Consider the following 16377-nt stretch of genomic DNA (forward strand, 5'->3'; position numbering starts at 1 on the left):
GAAATTTAAAGAAAGGAGATTCAAGTAAATGTGATGTTGTCATCTGACACAACTCAATCAGAGATCTGTCGTTAATTTAAATGCATTCATGTTGTATGGTTATGTCACTTCTGCATTTTTGTCTCCATGTCAGAACAATGGCAGTTTTGGAGCTTTTTTATGTTTTAGCATGAGGCCCTGTTTGTTTATCTGTTTGAAATCTTTGGGTTTACATCTCCCTCGTTTTGGCAGATTCTGACCAATATTTTCAGTGTCATGTAAGTAAATCCTCATTTCCATTTCACTTTGTGCATCAGTGATTATTATTTATCATTATAGCTATTTTTAGCGTTTGGCTATGCATAAACGCCAGTGCCCTGTTGAACTGACGTGTCATAGAAAAACTGAAAGGATCATCCCAGTTTTTGTTTCTTTAGGAACGGGAACGCAGATCTCCTGCCTTCAATTTACACATGTCTGCCTTTCCTGAGAACACCAGCAGTGCTCTGCAGATCTACTGCCACCAACAGGGAGTCAAGGTCTAAAAACAAGAAGCTTTTACTGTTCATTTTGGGGCTAGATTATATCATGTCAGTGTATTGATGTGCCACTCTGTGCAGGATGTAATCATTCCTGAGCTGATGAAGAAACTAGATATTCTGGGGGACAATGGGGTGAGTTTTTTTACTAAGTTTTTTGTTTTAACATTTTCTGAAAAACGTAATTGAGATTTCTATCTGCTTGCTCCTGAAGAACCTCAGGAATGAGGAACAGGTGGCAGTGATCCAGGCAGGAACAGTGATATCACTCTGTGAAAAGGTAAATGCAAAGCTCATCGACTGAGAAGCAGTTGAGACACTGCTCAGTGTAAAAGATTGTAATTTTCTTTAAATTCCTGGAAGTTAATGTGTTAAAGTGTACATTCAGCTTACATTTCTCACTAGTGGTTGAAGCAGATTGACAGCACAGAGGCTGTCCTCACACAGAAGATGATGGACCTGGAGAATGACAAGGTAACAGAAAGTTTCACTCATATTTGACCACATTTGTAATTATTAAGCAAGCTTCCTAGAAGTTGGGTAGTATTTGAATCCCTGGATTTGTTGTTATTAACGAAACCATTGTTTCAAATTGTTTTAGGAGCTTTTCAGTAAGCAGAAAGGATTCCTCGAGGAGGAGTTGGACTACAGAAAGCAGGCCTTGGATCAGGCATACATGGTTGGAAGCTTTAAGCTGCACTTATTTATTAATATTTTTATAAATAATAATCAGACTAATGTTTACCTTTGCCTGGTTTATATAAAGAGTATCATTACACACGATAAATGATTAGCAAAATCAGCTAAACAACATTGAGCTAAACAACATTGTCATTATCACATGGCGCATAAAACCTTTGGGATACTAGTAATTTTCATGAATGTAATGTTCTTCAATTTGTCACATTGTGTTGGGATACTGCATCTTTTATAACTTCAATTCTCAATTTTGCTAAGAGGCTGAGTCACAGAGTTGGCAGTGTGGTATTGTGGTTATGACTTTATCATTTTATGCTATATGACGGAAAACACTTTTTTTGTCTATTCAAAAGCTAAGTCTATTTGAAATTCAAATACATTTTTTATTAAAGGGTTTTAAAGGTTCTGATTATTTGTTTGCTGTTTTTAAAATTATTGTCTTTGAATAGAGAGTATTTAGAGAAGAATAAACTGGTCACTTCTTTTGAAATTCTAACCATTTCATTTGCTCAGTTTTGTTGTTGGCGTGCCTTCCAAAAAGCTTGGATTTTAAATGTCATATGCTGTATTTTCTGGGTGGAGCTTGAGTGTTTCTAATCAAAAAATGATTGGCAGCCAAGGCTTTAACCCAAAATGTTGCCAATATTAAGTGGAAGAGTGTTTGACATAGTTGCCACGGTCACAGTGATGTGTGTCTTTGTGCGTACTTGTGTGTGTCTGTGTGTGCCCCCTGTTCCTGCCTGTGTGTGTTTCTGCATGTGCATGTGCATGGCTGTGTGTTTGTGTGCGTGTACACATGGCTGGCTGTGCAGAGGATCGAGGAGCTGGAGGCCACGCTGTATAGCGCTCTGCAGCAGGAGCAGCCAGCATGCCGGGCGGTGGCCGAGTCGCTGACAGACAGTCAGAGGGAGGAGCTGAGGCTAGCCGTGGACAAGCTGCGGCGTCAGATTCTCCGGCAGAGCCGGCAGTATGACAGTCAGATCTTACAGGAGCGCATGGAGCTCCTACAGCAGTCTCAGCAGGTAAGGCTCAAAGCAGACCCAGTTAGGGTGTTAAGTCCTGCTAATCCTCAATCTGACCCCCTGGTATCTGTCTGGTGTGACAAAAAAGATGCAGTATCCCCGTCTAGCACTTTGTCTCTATGTGTGTATGTGTGTGACTCACTTGACATGAGAACCCCCTTCTCCCCCAGTGTTCCTCCCTCCAAGCAGTCCTCTCAATGGTTTTCCATCCACGTCCATGTATTTATTGTTCATTAACTCCATCAACAGCCACAACTCTAAACATCATGACTTAGGAACTCTGGCATCTAACCTTTGAACAACATTAACAACCCACGCCGATGAAAATGGTGTTTTTGGTGTTTTTACCATGTTCTTGTGGCATTTTTCTGATGATACAGGACATGTATAAAGAAAATTAAGCTTAAAATTGGATTTCTGAATAGTTCTTTATTCAAATTATTGTGAATCAGGCGCAGATGGAGAAAGGTCGTTTGAAAACATTTGTAGTTCTAAGGTAGAAGCTAAAAAAGGTGGGGCACAAGCTCCCTGCTCTGCTGCATTCTGATGCATCCACGAATGTCTTTGCTTCCCTCATCCAAGCTGGCATTTGGCTCAAAACTGGATTCCTCAGCATTTTTTTCCCCACTGGTAATGTTAAGTTGGGGGTGTTAAGGGCTGTAGGCTAGTGGGAGAAAATATAAACAGATTGATAGAAATGGGGCCAGGCTTTCTCCTCAGCAGCAGTCAGAGGCACTTGTTGCTATGCAGAAACTATGTGCTAGAAAACAACACAGATGTTTTTTATTTTAGATGCCTAATAATGGCATAATCATGATTAAAAGGTCACTGGAAACACTTTTACAAAAGAGGATCGGAGTGGGGCTTTAAGTCATCAGAACACATTTGACCTTACTAGGTCATTTATGCTCAAATAGTCCCCTCTTCTGTTCAGTGAAGTCTGCTTGTGGGTTGCTATAGCAACTCATTCCTACCCTATTAAACTTAACTAGGATGGACATAATTGCTGTTGCACAAGAGCTTCTCTTTTACCCTTTGGGCAGCATCTAACCCACTGTGTTTGTGTTGCAGAGAATTAGAGAGCTGGAAGACAGGATTGACTTGCAAAAGCGACAAATAAAGGATATAGAGGAAAAGGTACAAACTCATATTTCCTTGGTTTCTTTTCCTAGTGATAATCGAGCGAGTGTGTAAAATATCGAAAAGTTGTTCTCATCTGCTTTGCCGATGTGTGTTCATTTTTACATTTTTGACACCTCCCTTTGTCTTCTCTCTCTTTTGTCTCCTGCTTTCTAATCTTTTGGATTCTTTTAGTTTTTGTTCCTCTTTTTGTTTTTTTCTTTAGCATTTATTCTATGGCCTTAATGAAAGTAACATCACATTCACATCAGGTAAAGCCATCAGATCCCTATTAAGCCTACCGTTAGTTACAGTTTACTTCTTCTTGAAGACAAATTATATATTTTATCTCTATTTTCTTTTTTGCAGGTATTAACATGTTGTGGAGGCAAGAAAGGATAAAATAAAACCTGTATTTAATGCATTTGTAGACAGTTCATTCAACCTTATGGCCTTTTTGATAAACATGCACTTTTGCAAAAGCCTCTTCCTCACAATGCTGACCTCTTTATAATTTAATAAAGAACCGTGATAAGGTCAGGGTTTTTTTATGTATTATCAGTGGTGTAGTGGTTTTTGAACATGGAGTATAGAGCTCTTTTGTGAGAAGTCAACACATAGATTTATATAAAGCAAGCTAAATTTCGAAGATGCAGTAGCAACACGCTGCAGTCTCAGAAGAAGGAAGGCCCACTTGGTGCACTAGAAAAGAGAAATAAAAAAAAGGCTGAGTGAAGGGCTAAGCAGCCGTCTGCCAATTGGATATGGAGGATTCTGGCAAAGTCCGGTTTCTCTGCCGTTTCTAAGGAAACAACAGTCCAACAACAGTCCACACATCAGACTCAGCGCTAAAAAGAAGAGAGGACAAAACTACAATCAGGTTAGTATTCAAACTTTCTTGCTTATTTTGCAGATCTGTCACTGATAGTTTCTAAATCAGAAAATTCAGAGTCACATTTATGTCAGTTAACAGTTCCCTCTGTATGCAATGCAGTTTCAGCCTAGATGGTTACTAATCCTTATCTAATGTGCTTCAAAAATACTAGTCATTTTTTGTTATATTGACTAGATGACTAATTTGCAGAGGCCCATGGTTGACAACATAAAGGCTGTTATGGATGTTATCGTATTTGGGTCTTGGCACACTTGAAATTTAAAAGATGTCTACATTTATTGGAACACTGAGTTTGTGCACTTCAGTGGGACTCCATGATGTTTTAGGGCAGCCATGAAGGAAATGTTAAACATGCCCCAAAGATTTTGGGATTGGATGTTTTATGAGAGCTGGAACAGTAGATTAGGAAGGATTAGGATGAGTCAGAGGTGAGGCTGGGTAACCTGAGACACGGTTGCTCACAACATCGTGCTGCCAAGCTGTTGATATGTTTAATAATGGATAACTTTATTTTAAGGTTATTAATGGAGTGCCTGTATTTAAAGTTTTGTGTTTGTGCATTTTGATTGATTCGATTATTTAGTTAAAGAACAGCTGGAATAAAAAAAATCTGTTACAGTTTAGTATTTTTTTTGTTTTTCATTCGTTTTCTGCCATGGTTAAAATTAACTTTGTTTGTTTCAGACTGAGAATCAGACAACTTCGTCAGACACAGCGGGCCCAGAAGGAGCACAGTCACCACGGTAACAGACTCAGACTGCAGGTTCAGAAAAAAAGAGTGGAGGTCTGAAAAAGAAAGACGGTTCAGCCATCCAGACTGACAGCCATCTGAGGACCAGGTGAGTGCCGCGGGTAGAGAAGATCCAGTGACAGACACCTGTTACTATATACTCATTTTGGTCAAGGCGATATCAGGTCTCACAAGCACACCTGACTTCACAGCACACTTGCATGTGAGCCCACAGCTTTCACGAGCAGACCTCACCTCTTCAGTTTATTTTTTATTTTTTTTTTACATTGGAAAAAGTCAATGATTTTCTTTTAAAGTTACTTTATCTTTGAAGATTTTAAGATGAATTAATACTAGTTTTCTTTTTCCCTTTGCCTTGGTGTGCTGGGATCAAAGAGTTGGAGAAGTCTTAGAGGAACTTGCTGCTTCAGCTTCCCCAGTTAACCTCTGCCTTTCAGTGCCCAGCATGCAACACTGCCAGAGGCTGGACCAGAGACTCCACTTGCTCAGCGAGGAGATCAGAAGCATGGTGAGTTTGATGCACAGAGACGAAGTGAAACTCATCCATAATATACATCCATTAAGCATGCCAGTTCTAGAAAATGCTTTGAAACACGTTATATTAACATATTATTGTAGCTTTAAGGTTAGACAAAGATCAACAGAGGCTGAATGACAAACGTTGTCAACCATCTCAAATGAAGCACTAAAAAAAAGTGATAAACACAGACAAATGATAATTTACCGCAAATGTTTTTTTTAATTAAAGCAGCTGCAAAACTGCTTAACCACAGGTCCACCCTAATGTAAACTTTTATTTGAGGAAACTGAAAGAAGTGCTGCTAACATCAGCCATAGTGTTCTAGCTTTCATGGTTTATGTAGCTTCTGCATCTTACACATTTTCAAAGCAACCATTAACATGAAAAAACATGTGCAGCCTCAGAAGGAACCGTCAACGTACCATGCCGATAAATCTGGATTTTAAAAGCACGCGGCTGGAAGCATGTGACTTTGGTTTATCAGCTGCTGCTGCTGCTGCTTCATAAATTGAAAAAGTAATATGTATTTTTTCATTGTCAGGAAAAAGCCTGGATTTTGCTTATGACAAAGCAGTTTTAACTATAAATATTAGAAGTCATTTCTAAATAATATATTTGTACTTACTGATTATTCAGTGCCCATTTTTAGTAGTGTCTGGGCAATTACATAAAGTTTAGCTTTTGTGTTATCTTAAACAGATAATGTATTAAAACATGTTTTGAGTTATGTACACCAGTGGTCCCCAACCTTTTTGTCACCGCGGACCGGTACAACGCAAGGCACGTTTACCGCGGACCGGTGGGGGGGTGGGGGGTTGAGGTGCAATGCAAGGTGTGTATCACGTGATGTTTGGTGTCGCGACTTTGACGTGCGTTAAGTGTGACGGATGTAACATAAAACTTTTTTTCGAAAAAAACAATAAAATGGAAATTATTTTTTCTTTCTGTGCGTCCCGGTGCCAAAATTTCCCGCGGCCCGGTGGTTGGGGACCACTGATGTACACAACATGTGAGTTTTCCCTCTTTTTCATGATCTGTACTTTTGCTTAGAGTCAGGAAAAGGAGCGAGGGGAGCAGGTGTGGAGAGAACGACTGCAGCGCTGCCAGAGGCAACTGAAGGCAAAAGAGGAGGAGATGAGTCGCCAGTCCCAGTATTTTGAGAACTTTAAGACTCAACTCCATCACAAGCTCAACTCATACAGGGACAGAGAGCAGAGCTTACTGAAACGCATCTACAGCTTGGAAAAGCAGCTACTTGACATCACTGTGAGTGCTGCCACTGGCATGGCATCGATGAAAGGAGTTAGAATCACAGCTGGGCCTGAGAAACAGTCGGAGGACCAAGACAGGCTACCGACCATGAGAGGAGAGGGGGAAGGAGAAGAGCAGAAAAAGGAAGACAGCGGGACTTACTGCCTGCCGAGCATGTTGCCCGATAGAGCAAAAAGTCCAGAGGGTGATATAGAAGTAAAAGAGTCAGAAAACAAAGGAGCACATGTGTCTTTTAATGATTCCAGGCTTCAGGGCTTCATTCTCAGCCTGCAGGAAGACCTCAGAGTGCTGCTGGAAAGACAGGAAGCTGGGATGACTGAGCGACGCGTACTGATGGAGCAGCTTCAGGAGGCTCAAGAGAAGAACCAGCTGTTAGCCTGCAAAATGGAGGGGATGAAGGCTGAGACTGACCAGCTGAAGCTATCTGAGACCTCCCTGATGGAGGAGGTTGAAGTTTTAAGAGAAGAGAACCAGAGACTTCAGCAGGAGGCAACTAACCAAACACCTCTCCAGTCATCCTCGGACTCTGAATCTACCCGTTTGAGTCTCTGTGCCAACTGGCCTCACAGCAGCCATAATGTTTGCCGGGCGTCGTCCAACATGGAACTAACCTCCCCAAAAAACACGGAAAAGGTGTGTAAGACACAGGAATCATTGTTGCAATAGACAGTGCTTATTCAGAACTCCACTGTAGGACTGAATGCACTGGTGAAAAATACAGAAAGAAGCTTTTATCATACAGTATAAATGATATTAATCATTTTAAGTTGCAGAATTGAAACCGGGTCAGGTCTGTCTTCCCAAATTATTTTAACTAAACTAAATCAGGACCAAAATGGGTCAAGTAATACTCATTTTTATTTGCCCATCAGGTACCGTCTGTTTTTTGTTGCACACTTATTATAGTAATTACTTCTGTTGAAGAAAATTGAGTTTTATAAGTAATCAGTGTTAGTTTATCTATGGTGTTTTTTAATGCTTGGATGTAGAGATGAAATATTTCAGACCATGTTTTTGTGTTTCTTTGCAGAACCAACCTGCTGCAGATAATGAAAGAGTGCATTTAATCGCGGTGCCACCTATTGACCACCAGGCAGCAGTAGTGTATAAACAAAACTACAAAAAAGATTTCTCTTTGCAAGCCAAATCGAAAAATCTGCCAAAACACAAAGCACCTGTCCTCCTTCAATCGTTTTTCAACAAACCCAAGTGTCATTTGCAATCACTTCCATTCACAGTTGAAACCTTTGGAAATGTTAAACTAGGAGATGTCGAGGAAAGTCTCAGTGAGGAATCTGATGCCTTGAGGAGAGCCTTTCAGAGCCTAGGGTTTGATGAAGATCCTCAACAGCAATGTGAGAACCTGAATATGGACTTGCAACACAGAAAGGAGCAGATGAAGGCAGTGACTCAGGAAAATGCTGAACTGAAATCCCAGCTTAGGAAAACAAGATGCGAGGAACAAACCACATCAGACCTCCATTCTTCAAGAGAAAAGGTTTGGTGCACATTTTGTAGGAAAAATGTTTTTGAAGTTCGAGAAAAAGCTTTAAATTTATCGAATATTTTAGTAAAACATTGTTCTCTCTGCAGATTGCAAGTGTTTCATCCTGTAATGGAATGGATTCTCCACAATCATCTCAAGATGACCCCAGTTTTGATCTCAATCAAGAAGATCTGATCCAAGCCCTGAACCAGGAAAATCGGGCGTTGGCAAACCGGATCCAGGAGCTGCTGGCTCACATTGAACACAAAAAAGAGGAAGCCAAAAAAGAACAAACTCAATTGAGGAAACACATTTCCAAACTGGAGGAGAATGGGGTCAGGCTGGAGCAGGAGAAGCAAGAACAAAGCTGTTTGATCCTGGAGCTGACCAGGAAGACTGAAGATGATCTGAATACCATATGTGAACTTCAGCAAAAGTTAACTGAGGCCGGAGAGGTGAAAGAGGAGTCACAGAGTAATGAGCTTTGGTGTCAGAATGGCCATTCGGTGCCAGTGTCAGCGCATTTTCTTCAAAACAGACAAGAAGATGATGCGGAAAGTTTAGTTACAAGTATGTTAAAAGAAAACAAAACGCAGTTTATTCAAGAAATCGACAATCTGACAAAAGCTCAACTTGAAAAACATTGTTCGGTTCAAAACAACTCGAATGGTGTGCATGTTGGTTTATTGACAGCTCAGGTGACCCAGCTCACCAATTTAGTCCAAAACCTCCAAAGACAAGAAGAAGAACTAACTGGTAACTTAAATGATCTGAAAGAACAGCAAAAAGAGGTTTCATTTTCTGTTCAAACACAAACAGAAGAAAAGCAGCAGTTAATTCGCACAATCTGGACACTCAAGGAGGAGAAAGATGGTCTCTTTGAGGCTTTGAGTAATCTCAAACAAGAAAAAGAGAAACTGACAAAGTCAGTCTGTGTGCTGAGGGAGGAAAGAGATCAGGTGCAAAGATCTACTAATGCTGTAAAACAGAAGAAAGAGCACCTAACCGGGTCTTTATCTGATCTAGAAAGGCATAAAGAGGCAATAACAGAATTAATCTCAAGCAAAAAAAGAGAAGAAGATAAAATTGCACAGACGCTGCAAGATTTACAGAAAGAAAGAGACCAACTAAGCCAGGCGGTGCTTTATTTAAGACAACAGAAAGACAAACTGGGACTGTTGATTCCAACTCCAGAGAAAGAAAGAAAAGAAACAGAGGAGGTTTTAATTAGCTCCTCTGAACAGGAAAAGCAACCTTTGCAGATAAATCTGGAGTCAAGAGAGGAAATAGAGAAAGTTCATCATTGTTTTAGTGAAACAGAAGAGAATCAGAAGAAGCCGCTGAGCTCAGTCTGTGCTGCTGGAATAAACATGGATGCTGCTGGGACAGAAGTTGATGCTGCGCCAACATGTGAGACCAGGGATGACAGAGAAACACTCATCCAGGTATAAAAAAAAAAAGAGTTCTCAGTGAACTGAATATTCCAGTATCTTAACACCTCTGACTCTCGTGTATTTATGTTCTGTCTTTTAAATGACAACAGGAAAAAACAGATCTGATACGGGAGATGACAGCTACAGGGGCAAAATTAAAAAACTCTCAGAAGGAACTGAACCACAGCCATTTAGAGGCAAGTTTCGCACAACTTCTATGTGGTTCTAACATATTGACTTTCTCTTTCATGGTTTGAAAATCATTTTTTGATTCATTCAACAGTCCCAAGCAAGACTGATGAATGCTTCACTAACCCGACTTGATTGTTTTCAGATAAAGAGGTTGTGCAGTGAGCTGTGTCAGTCAGAAGCCAGAAGGAGGGAAGCAGAACAGATGATGAGACTTACGCAGGCAGCCAGCAAGATGGAAGACACCAAGAGGGACAATGAAAACCTGACTGCCCAGGTATTTAATCAGAATGACAAGCCTGTCGCTTTCTGTCCTCTTTAATAAAACAATCACATTGAACCGCAAAGAGAACAGTCACGCCATGAATTTATTTGGGGGGTTAGGTTCACTAGAAGTTTCTGATTGAGAAGCAAAGACATGTGGAATCAAGAGTCTGCCAATGTCTGTGACTGTTTCAGGTAAAAGAGCTGCAGGTCAAAGTGAGCGTCCTGCTCAGGGAGAAGACGGAAGCTCTGTTTCTGAAGGCACAGGTGGAGGAACAGCACAGAGTCCTTGCTGCTCAGCTCAAAGCTAAAGTAAACATTTGCTTTGCAAAAAACATTTACTAAATTACATGTTTTAAACTTAAAGCCGTAACCTTCCTTCCACCTTTGAGATTTTGACACAAAAATACTAGTAATCACTTTGTAATAGTCTCACATCTTTGTCAGACCATCATAATATCTTCTTTTATCAACTCTTCTAAAATCTCACAGACTGTCGCCCTGGAGGAACTGAACTCAGAGTACATGGAGCTGAAACAAGGACAGAGCAGCAGGGATGAACTGAGCACAGCTCTGGTCTCTCTCAGGACAACTTACCAAGACATCAGAGCAAAGGTCTGTGGTTACTGAATGCTGTTTGTAAGTTTATAAAAATATAGTTATAATGTGACAATTTTCTTTTTTAGTATGACAAACTTCTTAAAAGTAAAGTTGTGACAGATCTGGATGTTGTTCCTCTGAAGGTGAGGAAAATCTACATTATAAGATTGTTTCCTGTCCCTCCTTTTAGTGTTTGGTTTACCTGACAGACACTTTTGTCCAATGACAGGCCAAGCTGGCTTCCTTGGTCCTCAAGTGTCAGGAGAGAAATGGCTTGTTACTTCAGATGATGGGGGTCATGCAGAGATGTGGCTGTATGGACCCTACGCTCGCACAGCAGGTGGAGCATCTGCTCAGTGATGTTGCTCTGCAGGACTACTCGATGGCTTTCACCCCACGAAACCACATACGGAAACAGGACGCCTGTAGTCGGTTCACACAGGAATTGATTTCAAATTTTAAAGTCCACAGTCTTCAAAAAGTAACGTGTCCAGCAGAGTCCAGCTATGTTTGCAGTGAAGAAAACAAAGATCAATGTGCACAGAAAGAACAACAGTCTTCAATATGTGTTAATGAGACCTCAACAAATCTGCAAACTTGCAGAGATTCTGCAGCAGAAACACAGACGAAACACTCACCGGATCAAAGCCCACCTGTTAAAGAGCGTGCAAATGTCCAAGGATCACCTGTACTTACCCTGGACACCAACAGTTCCACGGTGAGAAGAACAAACAAGTTGAGCACTGTGTCGGATTTTGTGCACCAAAAGAAGTGACTTCGGAGAAATGCACCTTTTCAACTATGGAAACGTGCTAGCATAGATCCTTAAATTGTAAGGAATGGCCTTCTCAGTCTTAGTATTAGGGTTTAACTTTCTCTTTGGTTGTGCTTATGGGTAAAAATTTTACATAAAGTACAGGTTAAACATATTTTATGGGCTCCCCAACAGAAAAGGGTGAATAGTTTCCGGGAAAACCCCTCAGAGACTCATGTTTTGGTTTTTTAACCTGAAATCTTTTTAGGTTTTTAGAGAGAAGTTTTGCATCTGTGTTGTAGCCATCACAACACATAGTTTTATTAATTTCCAAATACATTTAAAGAAGTTCACCTCTGCTCATGAAAAACACCTCATGGTGACAAAGAAGCTGACATAACAATCTGTAACTGTGAAAAGGTCAATTGATGCACAAAGTTCCAATTAAAGACACTAAATGTTAACATGTGGTGTAAATGATAAAAATATACTGTATTTTAACTGTCTTCATTTGAAAGTCAAAACATTTTTTTTAATTATTTTTATCTGCAGGTCTTTGCTGCCACTGAACTGATCCATGTAGGGAGTCGACCTGAGAAGCTTGAATTCAATCATCTGGACATGAAAGAGAAGTTTTCCTCGGATGCAGCCAGGCAGAAGAAATGCTTGCAGAATCCCTCCTCCCCCACCTCTTCAATCGGCTCAGGCAGGAGGTTGAGCAGTCCTGAGAAGATCCTTAACATGCATGAGGAACTGCAGAGAACACTGATGAGCACCTTTCAGGTTCATGGACACTACATATTCGTTTTTTTTAACTTGAAATTAACTTAAAACTGTTTTAATCTTCAGTTTGTTTGCAATTTTAAACCACAATTTAATCTGTGAGGATGTTTTCTAAATGTATCTTGTGTTTTTTCTCCAAGTTGTCAGAGCGCAGAGGAAGAGAACAGCATCCCAGCAGAAGACTGTCACCGTCAACCTCTGGAGACCAGAACTCCTCTTCTAGTTTGTGTCTCCCAGTTCCCTTAAGTCCACTCAAACCTTTTTCAAAGCCTGCTGCAACCAATCTGTCAGCAACCCTTTTCACCGCTGTATCATCTAGATCTGCAAATCTTAGCCCTAGCATGTCCACTAACCATCACCTTAAAGCAGTCTTTTCCAAAACCTGTGCTGCTTCAAGCTCCTATAACTCCCCTCCTGCTTTAGCAGATAGCAAACATGAATCCATCCCAGGTTCTTGCCACGGTGCAACTATATCCCCAAACAGGACAAAGAAAACCCCCACTCTCCCTAACACACATGCAGACTCTCCTCCTCTAACGGCCTTAAACTGCAATGGCATTGATCCAAAAATCCCTCCTACTACTATACCTGCCCCTCGCCCAACAAATGCCTCCGGTATTAACATTTACAGCATGACCTCAAAGATGTATGATGCACCCGCCACACATGCTGCTTTAACATCCCACATGAAGTCTCCCTGTTCATCACCTGAGAGCTCCATCAAGTCTGTGAAACGGTTCCGCGGTGCTACGAAGGAATCTTTCCCATCTAAACTAGGTAATGTGCACATTTAAGAGCTCAAAACTGCTCATAGAAGTTTTTTTTATTTGTATTTTGTTTTTGTTTTCTTTTAGTGGTTCTTACAAAAACAGCTTTGTCTAAATAAAAGAATATGAAGGAGTGGCAAAGAAGTATGAAAAAGCATAAAACACCCAAGAGCAGCTTGGTACACTCAGCCATTCATCAAACTGCGTTATTCTTACCCAGAAAATTACAAACAACGTACAAAGGGAGCAACTTGAACCACAAATTGCAGACCGAGCAGTGACGGCAACATTTGAAATCCTCGTAGAGAACATGAAAAACCCGTGTTTCTGTGCACAGATATGAGGTCTGGGTTTTGTTTTGGAAGAATATTAGTTTTCCTTTGCATTCTGCTGGGATGTGATTACACTGCCTCTAAATGAGCGCTGCTCTGAGTGTCTGTCTCGCATTAGTGAAAATGGCGCAGAAAGTAGCTGTTTGATGATTCCCTTTTTATTGCACTCACACCACAGACTGATTTTTACCTTTTAATGTGTCATTAAGAATTTCTGAATGTACTGCATCCTGTTAGATTTGTTCAGTAAGCGATGTAAATAATCTCCTGATTCCAATAAGAACGTAAATATGTATAGGATTCTTCTTATGTTTCCCTCAGAAGCTCCAGCTGAGGTTCGGTCTGTTGAGGTCATTAAGACAGTGGGCCAGAGCAGCCTCCTGATTGGCTGGGAGAGACCGGCGCTTGATGAGCTGGGCTGCAGTAACGGCACGTTTGTGTATGGATACAGGGTAGGCCTAAAGGGAAAAAAAGACAAAACAGTAAAAGGGATTTTTAACGATTCAATAATGTTGTTAATCGTTTTAAATTAAAGAAATCTTCTCTTTGCTTATTTTAATTGTGGTCTCCCCTCAGATTTTTGTAAATGGCGACTTTCACAAATCTGTTATGAGTTCAGCGTGCACAAAGGTACTCCTCCTCCATTCAGACTGAACATTACGGCGCCCCACAATCCCACAGTTAAAATTTTTTTGTTTCCAGTGCATTCTGGAGAGCATTGATCTGTCTGCTCCAGTCCTCATCAAAGTCCAAACTCTGGGCTCCAATGGTCTCCGCTCAGACTGTATCCACACCACATACAGGATGTCAGAACCAGAATGACTGTTTCCTGGTTACAGCTCTCACTGTGGAACAGATAAGCTGGTAAGTCACGTGTAATTTACCACCCATTTCTTTTTGGATTGTTGTTTCAGAATCAAAACGGATCGTTCTTAGTCATCTCATGAAAGACATCTTTCTCGTCTTCTCATCTGCCTGAAGATTGTGTCGGTCTTTAATATTTCTGTCAAGCTGGGTTTAAGAAATCAAATCGATCTTCATTTGGAAAATGTAACAGAAATTTATTAAATCCATGAATTGTTTTTTTGAAAGCACTTTATGTATTTTAGGTAAAACATATTTTCTGTTCTATTTTTAATATAGAAATTCATTATTTTTAGTGAAAATCCCACCTTTTATAGTTTAAGTCACTATTTATGTGAAAGCAGTTTTTTTCAGGATTTTGATATTGAAAGGTGACAAAATAAATCAATATTTAATAGAATCATGTTGAACAGGGAATGAATGGATTCAGTGTTTTGACATGAATACTCTTCACTTTGTGGTTAAAAACGGACACTCTTTATAGGTATTGCCTTAATTTTCCTCTGTGTTAGTGATAACACATATTTTAGCTTTCTGTCTTACTTTGTGTTTAGCCAAAGTGCCACCAAAGCCACGGTGTCTAGAATGAGCAACCTGACGTCCACAACAGCTGAGAGACGAAGTCCCGCCCGGTGCTAGAATCGCTTCATGCCAATCAGGCAGAAATACTCCCGTCACTTGTTTTTTTTTATATTTCTGCTCATAGACACGCAGCGACCTGCCTCTTGACCTCAAAATGATTACCTGCAGACAAAACTCAACCTCTGCACTCAAACATGGTCTGAATTTTGTTTTGTTTTTTTCACCACTCACAAGAAACTGTTCCAGTCCTCTTCAATGACAATGAATGGAAGCAGCAAGATGGAGAAACGTGGCACTTTCTGATGATTAGGATAGTCGTAAAATCTGCAAAAAGAAAGTTCTATTTAAAAATACTCTTGACCCCCGACATCTACTGACAAGAAGTAAGACGTGAAACAGCCTGCACCTGCTGCACACCTCCACACTGTGTTCAAACGTAAAGATTGTCCGTTGTGCTGTTTCATCAAAGAGCCTCACTGCCGCATCTGTGGACTTTACAACAGAGTCAATGAAGGCGTTTATTGTCTGCATTGAAAGGTTGCTGCGCTTGATTTTTACACATGAAGCCAAATATGCGATGGACGACTCACTCCAAAGACTGTTTTAGTAAATGCCTATAGGATTTCTGTAAAACACAGATGTTAGATTTAATCTATGTTGTGAGATTTGCACACAATCATAAAGGCTATAAGAAGAAATTTTAACAAGAGTAACTGAGGTATTTTTTTTTGTACAGAATCTTTTAAAAAATGCCAATATTTCACACACTGTACGTCTTTATTAAGTGAACCTTTCATACCTTCTAGATGTCAAAATGCACATGTCGTTTTTATTTTTTATTTTAGAAACGCACAGCACCTGTTCTATAACTTTGTTGTTCACTGCATGCAGGACTTTGAAGTGATCACGATGCAGCAGAAGTATTTTTCTATCAGTAACTGATATTGTTGGTTTCTCATAGATTCCCATTAACTATACAGAAAAATAAATGTTTAATTAATAACAATGTTGTGCCTGGTTTCATTTCTGCGTTTTTGTTTCTAAATGTTTTTTTCTTCCTTGACTTTGAAAAATGAAAATGTTCCTCTTATAAACACCAGATGGCAGCCAGTTGGGTTGAAAACCGCTGGCTGTTAAAAGAGCAGCACATTATGTGGTAATGTGTGACATGTTTTTCAGTGCTGCAATGCTGAAGAGCACAGAAAGTCATGTTAAAATAGCGTAAATGTTTTTGAAGACAATATACGTAAATATGGAATGATGATTGTTTAGAATATTTATTTTTATTTTCAGTCTTGCATGTTGGCAATTAAATAATTAAAACAAAGATGGTGAACCAGGAAAAACTGAGGAAGAAAAACAGGAAGTATAAATAAGCAGGGAGACCGTAATCACCTGCTGTGTTTGGCAGCTTTCAAAGCTCCTCTCACATGGTCGTATTCAGCAGTAAGATTGGACCTTGGAGGAGGGAGAGGATGAAGAGTGGATGTCTGTGTGTGATGGTTAGAATTCCAACCATGAATTCTA

General features: G+C 40.1%; 1 protein-coding gene across 4 annotated transcripts in view; it reads left to right on the forward strand.

Annotated features, from left to right (window-relative positions):
* LOC101160741 (janus kinase and microtubule-interacting protein 1) overlaps nt 1-15856 on the forward strand; it is a 34740-nt gene extending 18884 nt beyond the window's left edge. For 2 of the 4 annotated variants that reach the window (XM_023959127.1, XM_020706552.2), the window contains exons 15-24: nt 417-518; nt 600-653; nt 733-798; nt 924-992; nt 1120-1197; nt 2030-2239; nt 3311-3376; nt 3554-3630; nt 3728-4238; nt 4938-5021. In XM_023959127.1, the coding sequence (XP_023814895.1) occupies nt 417-518; nt 600-653; nt 733-798; nt 924-992; nt 1120-1197; nt 2030-2239; nt 3311-3376; nt 3554-3604 (696 nt within the window). In that variant the 3' untranslated portion in view covers nt 3605-3630; nt 3728-4238; nt 4938-5021. Of the gene's footprint in view, nt 1-416; nt 519-599; nt 654-732; nt 799-923; nt 993-1119; nt 1198-2029; nt 2240-3310; nt 3377-3553; nt 3631-3727; nt 4239-4937; nt 5093-5379; nt 5513-6574; nt 7430-7826; nt 8295-8389; nt 9728-9825; nt 9913-10049; nt 10182-10363; nt 10481-10660; nt 10784-10854; nt 10912-10997; nt 11487-12074; nt 12306-12445; nt 13083-13725; nt 13857-13980; nt 14035-14106; nt 14269-14822 lie in introns of those variants that run through there. The other 2 variants (XM_020706551.1, XM_023959128.1) reach the window with 2 other exon arrangements.
* The last annotated feature ends 521 nt before the right edge of the window (nt 15857-16377 follow it).

The sequence above is a fragment of the Oryzias latipes genome, chromosome 10 (genome assembly GCF_002234675.1).
Source record: "Oryzias latipes chromosome 10, ASM223467v1".
Classification (NCBI taxonomy): domain Eukaryota; kingdom Metazoa; phylum Chordata; class Actinopteri; order Beloniformes; family Adrianichthyidae; genus Oryzias; species Oryzias latipes.